This window comes from Cololabis saira, chromosome 13, assembly GCF_033807715.1.
Source record: "Cololabis saira isolate AMF1-May2022 chromosome 13, fColSai1.1, whole genome shotgun sequence".
In the NCBI taxonomy this organism is placed as follows: Eukaryota; Metazoa; Chordata; class Actinopteri; order Beloniformes; family Belonidae; genus Cololabis; species Cololabis saira.
The window spans coordinates 10,974,694-10,988,069 of NC_084599.1; the positions used below are offsets into that span (position 1 = coordinate 10,974,694).

Sequence of the window (13,376 nt, forward strand, 5' to 3'; positions counted from 1 at the left end):
AAGTGGAGCCAGTTGCAGTAACCGAAGGTTGGACCGTCAAGGTCCTCGCCTTTGGCTGCTGCCTGTATCACACCCCAGTGGCACTTGGGCCTCTGTGGTAAGATCTATTGCAGGGACGCTGGATAGCAGAGTCCAGGAGATAGTTGGACCTCAGATTCAGGAAGAACCATGCAGGTTCTGCCCTGGCAATGGAATCTGAACTAGCTCTTCGCTCAAGTCTTAGAGGGGGCATGAAGTTTTCAAAAACTGAACCACTTGTGCTTTAAGGACTTTTAAGGCTTTCAGCCATGAGTAACATTCTGTATGGAGATGGTGCAAGAGGTTAGTCCACAAGTTAGTTTCCTTCTGGGGCCAGTTGGATTCTGTGAGGGCTGCCCGTTTTCACTGATAGTTTTCATATTATTTCTCAAAAGAACTTCTCTCCACGGGGTGGAAGAGGTTTGGTTTGGTGAGCCAGCTCATCTTTATGTGCCACCAGGAGGAGGCGTTAATGGAGATCCAGGGTCCACTGGTGTTGGTGCTGGTCAGGTTGTCCCGTAGCAGGAGGTAGCTGGGGAGGTGGAGGTCTTGACCTCTTTGCAAAGGCTGCTGCCCCTTCAACTTGAACCCAAATAAGTAGATATTTATGGATTGATGGACTCGTATGTATCGGTGCAGAAATTAGAAACAATTGTCGTCACATGTACAGTACCTGCATTTGGTAAAAGTGAGTCAAAGTAACTTCAGCCTCCAGTCCTGGAAATTTCTTGCAACAAGTGCATGTCGCTTTATGGCCCTATTTCAGAAATACACAATGAAACTAACTCACACAACTACTGTGGACATCAGGGCCGAGGAGACTAAGAAACTCAACAAAGTAATGAGAAAAGAGGAGACGAGAGAGTGACCAAGCAATCTTAACATCCATGTAGAGGCAACCTGAGCTAAAAATAGCAAGAGTGTGTTTTATTTCTTATTGAGTCTCAATAATTGGCTGATTAGTTCGGTTCACTGAACTTGCAGATATCAGATCAGGGTCAACAGGTGGCCAGTGAAGTTCTTTATATGTGGTTATATTATTTCCAAAAAGTTAATGAAATCAGAAACATGGCCAATATTGCCCGAACACAAAGTAGATAGTTTCATATTGTCACTATAGCAGTTCAACTAAATAACCAGCAAACTTTAGGCTTTTTCCCAGGAACAGAAAATCACACAATTAACAGTTGTATACTTACATTTTGTGTGATTGTTATGTGATTGCATAAATATAGTCTCAATCGGGATGCATCTTGGAGTTTAAGGTAGCTTAATGGTTTTATGACACTTGTTAATACTGATTTTGTTTGAAACGTTTAAGTCTGGATGAGAAGAAATGGATTTTGGTTCATTTTAATGGAAGCTGCAAGTCCCTCCTGATTCATTACATCCTATTTTGTAATCTTTAAAAAAAAAAAAAAAGAAATAACATCAGGGTTGATCCAACATAGATAATGGATTAGATTTATTGCTTACATTGTTATTAATACAGTTAAATCCAGCATCTTATGGTGTTAGAAACTTTAAACGTTTGTAGGAATTAAGCTGTGTTGCCTCAATTTCCGTTACCAGTCGATTGATCACATGTTCTGTCATTTTAGGAATCATTTTATGAACAGAAATTATTTGTGGGGCCGCTTAAAAAACACTGGTTTGAAGTGAGACCTTTTTAGTTTGAATCCTAATGACCAAAGCTCCAGCTCTACCTCTTGTGGATCTATATGTGAGTAAACTTTGCCAAAGTACTTTCCTGTATGATCTTTGGTTGTCTGAAATTTCAGCAGACCACGAATCAAAGAGCTTTTATTTTTCGTTCTTCAAAACTGTCAATCTTTCCAAAAGGCCAAATGCTTTCTGTTTTTTAGACACTGTCGTATGGCAGTCTTCCAGATTTTCATGTCTCTGTATTGCTGTTGCTTCCTGCTCTTGTTGAACATGTTGAAACCACCAGAAAAGTTTCTGCTACTTTAGTCAAAGTAAGAAAGTCAACAGAGAAGGCTGGACTTTACCACCTCCTGTCTTTGGCTGCAACATTTTATCCATTTAATATGAGCCTATTCTGATTATTGGAGCATGGCTCTGTATTTTGTTTTATCTTCAATTTTTTTAGACCCTCTTGTTCATTCTCTTGCATGCTGCCTCCCTCCTTATCTCCGTCTGTCTCCACCTTTGTCTTAACTTCTACATCTCTCTGCTGACTGACCATCAGGATTACCATGCATGTTCGTCTGTATTTACTTTTCTCATTCTAATAAAACCCCCCAGTGTAACCACTGGCTTCACCAGTACACAGTTGATTGCTGAAATTGATTACAATGATATTAAAACTGTACAATTTTCTTCTGAACGACTGGACTGTAGCCACTTCTTCTCTGGATACAAAGTGGATGTTTGTGGATGTGGTCACTGACCATGCTAGGTCATATTTTGCATCCTTGAATACAAAATAAATACAAAAAGAAAAATGTTTTCCATGACATTAATTTAAAATGTAAATTTCTCCCGTGACCCTTCCTAGCGAGCACAGTTAAACTTTACACACACAGCGCACAACCGTGCGGCTGCAACAGCAGTCACTCCTCATAAGATCGTATAAAGGCGTCCCGCGGAGAGATGATTAGATTGAAATGATTAGATAATTGGATAAAAATTTTGCTTTTATAAGAGTGTGCAGAGTGCAGGATTTCTTGTTGATTGCTGGTGCTAATTAACTGTGAATGTTGACTTCCAGATAATTTCTGGGAAGATTAGCGTCTCTGAAAAGGATGTGACAACAACCATTACATGGGTTTTCTCTCTAAAGATTGCTGCCATTGTCAAATCAGATTTAACCATGGTCCCAGCTCAACTTTACCTTCATTCACTCATGCAAAACAGTAAATTGTTATCTAATTACTCATTATCTAGCTGTTATCCATTGCCATATTGCTTTCCGCTTTACCTCCCTTCCAGTTTTTTTTACTTCTCATCCCAACATCTGCCTCCTACACACGGCTACCCACCCCACAACCCCCCCAACATTTAATTTCAGAATAATAAAAGTCTGGATTTCTGCATTTAGACTCGTCCGGCAGTGATGCTGCCTTAAGATTATGCATATAGACAATGACATTTCTTTGCATGGCTCAGACACACGCGGGTCAGCTGTTCAAATCGCAATATGTTTCTGACTCTGCAGGCCAGGAAATGTTAGATCACCTTACCCCCCGCCCGTGCGCCCGCACCTGGTCGTGTCTTTTCTGTAACGCACGGGAACCCGCGTCGCATTTCATTTCCCTGAGAGCTGATTGGATTTGCGATGGTCGCGCCTTCTCACCACGGCCCGTCTCTGACGGAGCAGCAATCTCTTTAACACCGACCGATAGATATGATAATGTACACTGGCTTTATTGTCAAGTGACAGAAGGGCAGCACAACACACACCATGTGTTCACCGCCAGCTTTTGCACAGTTCCCTCCCAGTTTCTCAGCAGCCTCCTTGTGTAGAAAGGACCCCGGTGTTTGCCGAGCCCCTCAGGGCACCAACTCCGTCTTTTAATCTTTAAATACTTTAATAACACATTTCTATTTTAGCTCATATTCTTTAAGAAGTTGCTACAATGTGCCGCAGGGTTGAAATGTAATGTTTATTGTTCTTTTTATTTTTAGGACACCTTTTTGTGGCGCCTTTTTTTCCTTGATGCCCTCAAATAACAAAAACAGACATTAAAGGAATGTGTAGATAAGTGCTTGCTTAGCAGTGTTTCACAGTGATTATAAAATAGATGATAAACAAAGGCATTTGTGAAATGAGAAATGACTTCAGAGCAACTCTCTGACAGTTCTGGGTGATCCATTAGTAATTTCTTTGTTGTAGCGAGTGTCATCGCTGTTCCCAACATCAGCACAATTAATGCATGCAACAGTTTATCCGCTTCTCTAAATGACAGCAAGAATTTCCTCTCAAGAGTTCCTTCAGGACACTGTCCATGTAATCAATATCGAGGGGAAGGACGACTGCTTTATGTAGGCTGGCTTGGCAAGTACTTAATTTCAGTGCAGTAATTAAGGGCTCATTTGGAGTGGGACCTGGTGGCCCCTGCTGCCCTGGAGGAGTGGGACTGCTCCGGTTAAATTATATGAGTACGGCTGATTGAGCAGTATGTACGATAATCAGAGCTGAAGGGTTGGTAACCTGCAGGTCAGCAGGACGGGCGGAGAGGAGCACGTGGAGGTCTTCCACTGGGGGCTCGCTGGACGTTTGTGTGTTTTCCTAAAGGAAAACTGTGCCGTGGTATCCTGCTGTTTCTACTAACATTTAAACTTTCCATGTGTGTTCACTGAAATGTGCACCTGGCTTTCAGTTCTTTGCAAACTGTTAAGACAAGCAAACTAAAAATGAGTGGATGACGTCAGGATAGCACTTCATGGAAGATCTGCTTGTCAGAGAAATTCTACAGATTACATCATTAGATACATTCAAGCATTGTCCAAACTTTCCTGCTCCATAAGAAGTAAAAAAAAAAAAAAGAAAAAGCTAAACAGTTGTGACTTAATCAAGATGCTGCTTGTTTAGGTGACGCATCATCCTGAAAGAAATGTTGGAGTCAGCACTCGTGCCCGGAGCTTTTGAAATGAAACATTTTGTGAGTTTTGAGCTTCAGTCAGATGTGATGCAGTTTGTTTATGAGTCTAATCAAAGAAATAGAACATGTGGACAGGTATCCCACTAGGCCTGTGTTGAAAAAAATCGTTTTTCTGATTCTAAATCGATTCTCATATTAATTCCTAAAAATCAATTTGTATGTCTAAAGATTGATTCTTTTTTCTTTTTTTTGATAATTTTTTTTTTTTTTTCATCATTACATTTTTGCCTGGTGAACCTTAATCCCAGTAGTCCCAGTAGTTTTGAAAACTCCTGAACTAAATGAACTTTTCTTTAGAGAAAATGCTGGACATTTCAGCTTAAATTTCTAAATGTTATATTAGTTCAATGAAGTTCATATTATCTATATTTACTATAGCTTGTTTGGTTTCTCTGTTATCGGACACGGTTTGTCATGAAATACCTGAAAAATGCCGGGTGCTTCAAGTCCAGCTGTGTGTCTGGTGACAGAATAATTAGTTTACTGCTTGAGCTGTTGCAATTTCTTTCTTTTTTTGCACTTTAAATGGATATTGAAATGCCTATTTGAGTTATTTATTTCTTAGTTATTTCACAATAATTATTTTGAAATTATTATTTCAATAGTTATTTTACAGTCATATAATCCAGGCAACACTAACCCAAATCAATATCGAATCGGATCGAATCAAATGGTGATAATCGATTCTGAATCTTAATTGATTCTTGACATTTGAATCGATCCCCAGCCCTAATCCTCACATGCTTTGATGTTACTGTTCACATTCATCGATTGATAAATTCGTGTCACTTATTTTATAGCAAAATGGTAGAACAATGGGATAGTCACCCAAAATAAGTTTTTGGACCCTCCAAAGCCTTCGTTATTCCAAAATCACTTTGTAAAAGTTCTTCATGTTTCTTCATTGACTCATAAACTTTCTGTAGTAGCGTCAGAGGCATTCGGGATCCCGGCTGCGTCAGGGTCGGACTCAGCGGTTCTTAAATGCTGTTATCAGTAGAGCTTATGAAGACTATTCACATTGGTTTATATTTGCAAACTCGAGTTTACTTTTCCATCGTTAATTTCCAAAATTAAGTTAGAAACATTTACCAAATCGCTTGTCTTGTACTCCTTGCGACATTCAAATGATGAGTAGGTTTGTTATATTTCTGCTTTGTTCATTGTTCATTTAATTTTTGGACTAACTCTATCTACGGTACAAGAACAACATAGACATCAAACACATGACACTGTGTGTCTCTGGACGACTGCGTGAACTGTCTAATCGGTGTTTCTGTCTTGTCTTGTGTGCACAGTGTATTCTGGGATCTGTACTGCGCCGCCCCGGACCGGCGGGAGACATGCGAACATTCCAGCGAGGCCAAGGCTTTCCATGACTATGTGAGTGAACTCGACCGGTCTTCTCGCAGAGACACACGCGTACACACATCCGCCATGTACAAATGCTTGTGCACAAATGATCATGCGCAGAGCGAGGATGAGAAAAAAGTGAATATGTTTATGACAATGCTGCCGGCTGTTGTTTGGACATGTCTTTGTGTTTTATGCGGTCTGCCTGCTGCTGGTTTGGACGGACCGGACCGGGCGCTGCTCGTCTGACACGGCATTCCACAACATTCAACACACACTACTGCAGATATAGTTTATTAGTGATCACGTATCATCTCCAACAGCGTGTCGGCGTAGCTCAGCTGTTTGGCTGCACTGACACGCTGACCCCATTCGGTCCCAGCCGCTCTCTTTTACCCGAGGTGAAAGGTCGCGTACTGGCTGCTACTTATTGGACCGCTCGTGGCTTCCGTAAAGGTCAAATCTCACAAAGCAGCTGGCCGATCACACGAGCACATTACACACACATTCACGCACAATAAATATACAGACGGGGGCGCGTTTCAGATCGGGTCAGACTGCTGGTGTTGTGGGTCCGGGGGCTGGACTCCATGACCGGAGGTCGGGGTCAGGAGCCCGTTTGACCCTCTCATCTCCTTCAGAGGAGTCAGTCTATCTATTGATGCACACATTCACTCACAAACACTTGGTGTTCTTGGAGAGCTTTAATTCAATATTTCGATATGATTTGCAGCTCTTTTCTTCCTCTAACCTGGAACTTTTCCCCCACTGCAAAAAATATTTTCCCTCTGCTGCCTGGTGCAGATTTGATGAAGGATTACATGGATGTGCAGATGCTGATTGGACAAACTGCTTCAGCCACTGAGATTATAGTTCCACTGAGGCCGAAGGTACATCTGAAATGGATTAGAAGCGCTATTCTTACCTCACGCACTTCATTCAGACTGTTTTAGCCCGTAGCCGGTCACCCGTTCAACTGAACTCTCCTGTGAGGTTTGATGGCAAAAGTGTGAACGCTTGTCAGCCGAACAGATTACATTTGTTGCGCGTGTTGGATTCACGTCTGTGTGGGCACTCGCTGATGTGTTGCCTCTGTGCCCCTCTGTGTGTGTGTGTATGCATGTGTTGGACCACCATAAGATTAATTACATGGTTAATTAAACCTAGTAGTTAATTAAATCTGACAACTGTGTCTAATTAATCTAAATGCCATATAATTTCCTCCACCTTTCTCCAGAGGTAGGCCAGCTGGATACCTGCATGTCGGCTCTTTAATGGCTGCTGTTTGACAGCCGCGGTCAATATGTGGCTGAATGTTTCGCTTCAAATCCTGCTGCTGTTTAAAGAACCTTCAGACGCGTTTCTGTCTTCGGCCACAGAAATCAGCAAGCTGTTGCCACCGCGGCTCTGTTGTTGTCTCAGGACACAAAACAAGTCAATCTAAAGTTTCTGATTGAACTACTGAAGGAGACGAGTGGTCCAATTAACTCATTTTTGCAGACGTACGCAGCTGATTGAGTTTATTCTTGTTTGACTATGGCTTGGCTCGAGTTCAGAGTTTCAGTGAGTCACCTGTTGAAGTGATTACCTTTTTTTTGGGGGGGGGGCTGCTGTCTGTGTTATGCTGAAGTTGTGGTGTTCATACTGAAATAGATGCAAGATTTTTGTGGTTTCAAGTCAGCTAATAGTATCTACAGGTCCATATTTGCATTTTGTTTTTAAAAAAAATGTAAAAAAAATAAAATTGAGACTTAGGTATCAACTCTCCTTGGAAAGGCTGTTGTCTCTACTTGAAAAATAAAAAGGGTTTTATCTGTGAGTGGTGTACGGCGATACACCAAAAAATATTAATACAGCTTCAGCTGGTTGCATTTGTAGAAAAATCCTATTTTTCTTTCTTTAAGATAGAAGACAGACATGTGGAAGTATGAACCACAGACGGTATCTGCTCACACCTCATGGACTTAACAAAAACCAACTTTCCTATACAGCCGTTGACAGAGGATCGTTGCTCGTCCACTTGTTTCAACTTTCACCTGATATTCTCAGTTGTATTAGCTTGATTCATCTTTGCTGAAGACGAGTTTTATAAATCGTTGCTCTGTGACCACGTGATCCTAAAAATGTCTCCATCATCATCACCGAACCTACTTATTATTTATGTAAAGAGATAAGTGTCCAAAATGTCACCGCTCACTTGCGCATTTACACCCCCCCATTTCAGCAGTCACTGAGGAAATCTGCTTCCGTCCTTCTGCCAATCATCCTCTTATGTTGGTTTGCTAAACCAAACTACACTTCCACCATCTAACCTTGCCGTATAAAGAACACTGATCAATCTGAGTATTGGATATGAAGTGATCATCTTTAACTGACAGTCCTGTTTCCTGTCAGTCAGCCTGCTGTCTGAATGCACTCTATTTCACTGTAAATTCATTTATTTCTGTATGTGTTTCTTCTAAACGCACAACTTGCAAGGCTTTCCATCATGTTTTTACCTGATGTAAAAAAAAAAAGTCTGTTTACTACAGTTTTGTTTAATTTTGTGTGTTTAACAAAACCAGAATGTTTAGTTATTTTTGAATTATTATTATTGTTATAATGATAATTTTCGTCTGCGTTATTAAAAGCACTTCACAACTTCCAGAAGTTGCGATTTCATATTTTATAACAGGGCTTGTGGCGAGCTGGCTTTTACCATAAGCAGGGGTGTCTTCAGTATTCACATTCATTACTCAGGTAGAAGTATAGATACTAGAGTTTAAAAATACTCCTGTAGAAGTTGAAGTATCAACACAAGTTTTTTACTCAAGTAAAAGTAAAAAAGTACTGGTTTCAAAACTACTTAAAGTATAAAAGTAAAAGTAATGTAAGGGGGAAAAAAGCCATTAAGGACAAAAGCCATTGAAAATGAATGTATCTTAGTATAATGCAAATACCATATATTAAAGAACCATATATGTGTACTATTGAGCATTAACATGTGTTTCAGAGAGCAGGAGATATGATGAATAGTTGCCTATAAGTATTGTAATGGTGCAAAAAGTCAAACTTCAGAGGCATGTTATCATTTATCCTAACCTTTATTGGAATGTACATCCAAGTTTAGTTGCAGGAATCTGAGGGAACGGATGTAAGAACAAAACTGGACAAGAACATCTGAAACAACCACAACCAAATTCACTCTATCCGGATGGAGCAATTTAACTGGATAGTTTTTATTTAAAGGCCCAAATGAAATAGAGTAACGAGGCTGTTTTTAAAATGTAAGGAGTAAAAAGTACAGATAATTGTGTGAAAATGTAAGGAGTAAAAGTAAAAAGTCGTCTGAAAAATAATTACTCCAGTGAAGTATAGATAACCAAAATTTCTACTTAAGTAAGGTAACAAAGTATTTGTACTTTGTTACTTGACGCCTCTGACCATAACAGAGTTTTTTAAGTCGTACTTTCTTTGCTGGTAATGAAATCAAGGAGGGTGTGGCAAACCCTGACGCCGGTAAAATGTGAGCGAACGTGTGCGTGTGCTGTTTTGTGAGCCCGTGTGTCTCTGTGTGACGGAGTGTGTCGGGGTGGAAGCGTGTGGATCCCCAGGGCGATCAGGGGTCTGTGTGTCTCTGATTAACTCCGGCTCCTCGGTCCCTGCAGACGGACAGCCTGATCGAGTCTCTATCATGGCCCCTCGCTGATAACGGCTCCCTCATTCCCCCGAGTCCGCCGGGATCACAGAATGAAAAACAACACGGCTCCCAGGAGTCACACACGTTCCACTCAGTGTGTTGCTCAGTGGGAATAATGAAAGAGGAATGCATGCAGGATGAATCGAACCTGTTTTGTTTTTATTTTGGTTTTTTTAATATGCTTTATGGTCTTATGATGTGAGTATGCAGCAGATAACAATCAGAAAACATCAGTGCCGTGCTATTAAACTGATATTTGCTTATTTGTTTCCTGAAACCAGTTTGGTTGCCAGGCAACGTGGAGCCATGATACAGTCTTAGTTACAGATGTGGTTGGTCTCATCTCGGTTTGGATCACTCTGAAGGCCCTTTACTGACAACAGTGATGGAGACTTTGTGGATTCTCCAGTTTGGGGGAAGATAATGGAATATAATGTGCTAATCCTCAAATCTGGGGACTGGTTGGCAGCTAATCCAGGGGAATGTGGTGGGATTGGAGTCCTGGCAGCACTCCCAGAACTGGAGATCCCTGACTAGCTGGGTCGCTGGTTGGCGTCGCCCTTGTTTGGTGAATCTCTCCGATCAGAGACACTTGAGCTCACACATAAACACTCCCACATGCAGCAACGCCTGGGTGCACATCACACACACCCACACTCATATGCAAATGAACACACACTCAACGTAGACAAAATGATACTGTCATAAAAAGCCTGAAGTCTAGTACCTCCGCAAAGTAATTAAAGTCCTCTTGTCTTAATTGTTGGAGTTGTATTTCTGTCTTTCCTCTTCAAGATGCCTTTCAATCATGTTTATTTCCTAAAAGACATCGAGGCATCTCCAGCTCTTCTTTTTTTCTGCTGGAATTTCTTCAAAAGAGCCCTTTTTTGGGCAATTGTGCTTGATTACAAGAGCATCTTTAGTAATGCAATATGAATGACTAAAGCACATGAGCTTTGTAATAAAGAAAGTGCTTATATTGATGAGCACACACACACACACACACACACACACACACACACACACACACACACATTAGTGTTCAGATTAAAGCTGTCAGAAGAATGAGTCTCTGTCTTTTCCTTCTTTTACACACGTGCACGCGCTCGCAATCACAGACAAACAGTCTTTCAGGAAGCGATACATGCGGCCTTGTTGTTGCAGACATTTTGCTTTGCCTTAGCCAAAGGTCTCAACCCCAAACATCTGTGATTCATGCCAGCCTGGGTTCGCTGCCTGCGGAGAGCCACAGATTTATCGCCACAAGTGCATCATTCACACGGCGGCGCTAAGAGCCCAGCGACGAAGAATGCCGCGATAATGATGGACAGAATAGTCACGAGGAGTCGAAAAATAATACATATTTGTAAAAGATGACCGCTGACCCGCGGATTCCCGCGCCTCGGATATTGAGAATTTACAGTAGGGATTTAAATCACCCCAACTTTATCTTTGAAAGTGGGTTTTTGTACATGTTGGGCCACTTTTCATTATATTCCTGAAAATGCTAAAATGTGCCAAAGAGTCTTCATCAGACCTGAATAACCTTAAAAAAATGACACGCATGTCAGAGTTAGGGCTGGGCGATTTTGGACAAAAATAAAATCCCGATTTTTTTCTCTGAAACCCCGATTTTCGATTTCGATTTTTTTTGGTAAAACTACAAAAGACAATGTAATAAATTGTTTCAAATATTTTATCTTTATTTTTAAAGAAAAATAGCAAACAAATTTCCCTATTGGGAATGAAGTGCAATTGAAAGATACTGTAAATCCTCCTTGAGTTTAGTAAAGTGACAACATTTACAATTTTCTTGACCAAACAAAGATGACTAGACGAGCTCTGTCTGTAATGCAGCCAGCTGCAAAAAAGGAAAATAAATCGATTTTACTTTTCTTAACATCGTCTTGATTAATAAATCCGATTTAGATTTAAAATCGATTAATCGCACAGCCCTAGTCAGAGTCAAGGTATCAAAAAACGACTAAAAAGACAATGAAAACATGCAAACATCACAACTGAGATATATATGAATAAACAAGCCATTTTAAGGTGTTTGCTGATAAACTGTGTGTTTTTATGACTCAGTTTATTGTTTCAGAAGCGAAATGTTCCGGTTCTCAATCCGAGTAGGACGAGATAAAAAAATAGGTGTTTGCAGCCCTGACGTGATCCGTTCCCAGCAGAAGTTTGTGTACCGTAGGTAGATGGAGATGCCCCGTTGGCTGTTGCCGGGTGATGTGTTGAGAGGGTTAAACATTTGTCCGGCTCAGCCACAGTAACAGGTGGCACGAGGGGCGGAGCCGCTCTCTGTAAACAAGCGCTGATAGCCCAGCCTTTGTTTGGACCCCGTGTGTGATATTGTGTGTGTTTTCCATCACTCACATCTTGCTTTCTGTAACAGGTGCTGCCTTTCCTCATTTGAAATCCACACGCCTCTTTCAAACCAGTTTTTACCCTTTTTTTTGTAAAGACAAAAATGTACTCATCCTCTACACTGTCTTGCCTGCTTCAGTTCCTCTCACGTCTGTTTCTCCACCAACACCCCTCTCACCATCCTCCAACCCCCTCCTGCTGCTCTCCCCCCCTACCCCCACCACCACCTCTCTTTCTCCTCTTGCCTCCCTCCTTCCTTCCATCCTCCCTCCTCCCTCTCAGAGGAGATTGATTGGGTAATCTGGCCGGGTGCCAGTGGTGCCCGCTTCCTTGCTCGGGGGAAGGAGAGAAGCGGGGGCGACGTGACGACATGCAGGAATAATAATAAGATCCGTAATACAGGCAAGAGTGGGTACGGATGGAGGGATGAGGAGGGGGACGAGAGTCCACGTTGGCACGGCGATATCTCCGTACACATTCTCCTGGCTGTCTTCGGTTTAAATATAGCCTGCACACAAATGGCATGCCACAACATTGTGTCTCCATTCCTGCCTGTCTGCCTGTCTGTCTGTCTGTCTGTCTTTCTGCCTTCCCAACCACCACCTCTGTTAGCGCCTTGTTTTGTCTTTTGATATCAAACGGTGCGTGCAGTGTAGGCTGCAAGGCAGACGGGCACGGAGTGTGAGGATGCTGCCTTTGTGTGTCGTTGCTTACCGTTGTTACAGTCTCAATGAAAGAGGCCGGCCGGCCGGCTCCTCCGTCTGTGCATGCCTTCCCCTATCTGGGGGAGGCAACAAAGCCTGAAAGTGCTGCCCTCAAGCTGCGTCTGTGTAGGGCTGGACGTCTGCAAAGCCAAAAAAAAAAGGCAGAAGATCATATATTGTTTATGATTTATTTTCCTTGCAGGTTCATTGTGGGCAAGTTAAAACTGAGCTGTGCTTCGGCATTTGATCTTGACCGTGAGTGGCCGATCTCATGGGTCTTTTTTTTGGAAAGAGACAGGCGCAGAGATGGACGCGTGGAGACGGGAAGGCATGCGACAGAGGGCGGAGAGGTAGAGGCGAGAGGGAGTGGAAGAAAGAGGAAGGGAGATGCATCAGTGTGCAGGAGGAAAGAAGTCTCTGAAGGCACTGGGGACTCTTTTTGAAGTCTGCGTTTCTCGTAGTTTATCTGACTTCTGGTGCCAGCGTAGCACTGCATCCTGTTAGCCAGAGTAGTGTAAATGCCATCTATCCGCCCGAGCAAAGTTATTGTAGAAGCCAAGCCCCGGAGCGTTTACTTTCCCTCCATGCATGCAGATTTCCAAACCCAGCCCCATTTAATTT

The 13,376-nt window shown here is 42.0% G+C and overlaps 1 protein-coding gene across 2 annotated transcripts in view; it reads left to right on the forward strand.

Annotated features, from left to right (window-relative positions):
* Window positions 1-13,376, forward strand: part of ssbp4 (single stranded DNA binding protein 4) — a 127,895-nt gene that overhangs the window by 32,658 nt on the left and 81,861 nt on the right. For both annotated transcript variants that reach the window (XM_061737673.1, XM_061737672.1), the window contains exon 4: window positions 5,942-6,026. In XM_061737673.1, coding sequence (XP_061593657.1) covers window positions 5,942-6,026 — 85 coding nt within the window. The remainder of the gene's footprint in view (window positions 1-5,941; window positions 6,027-13,376) is intronic.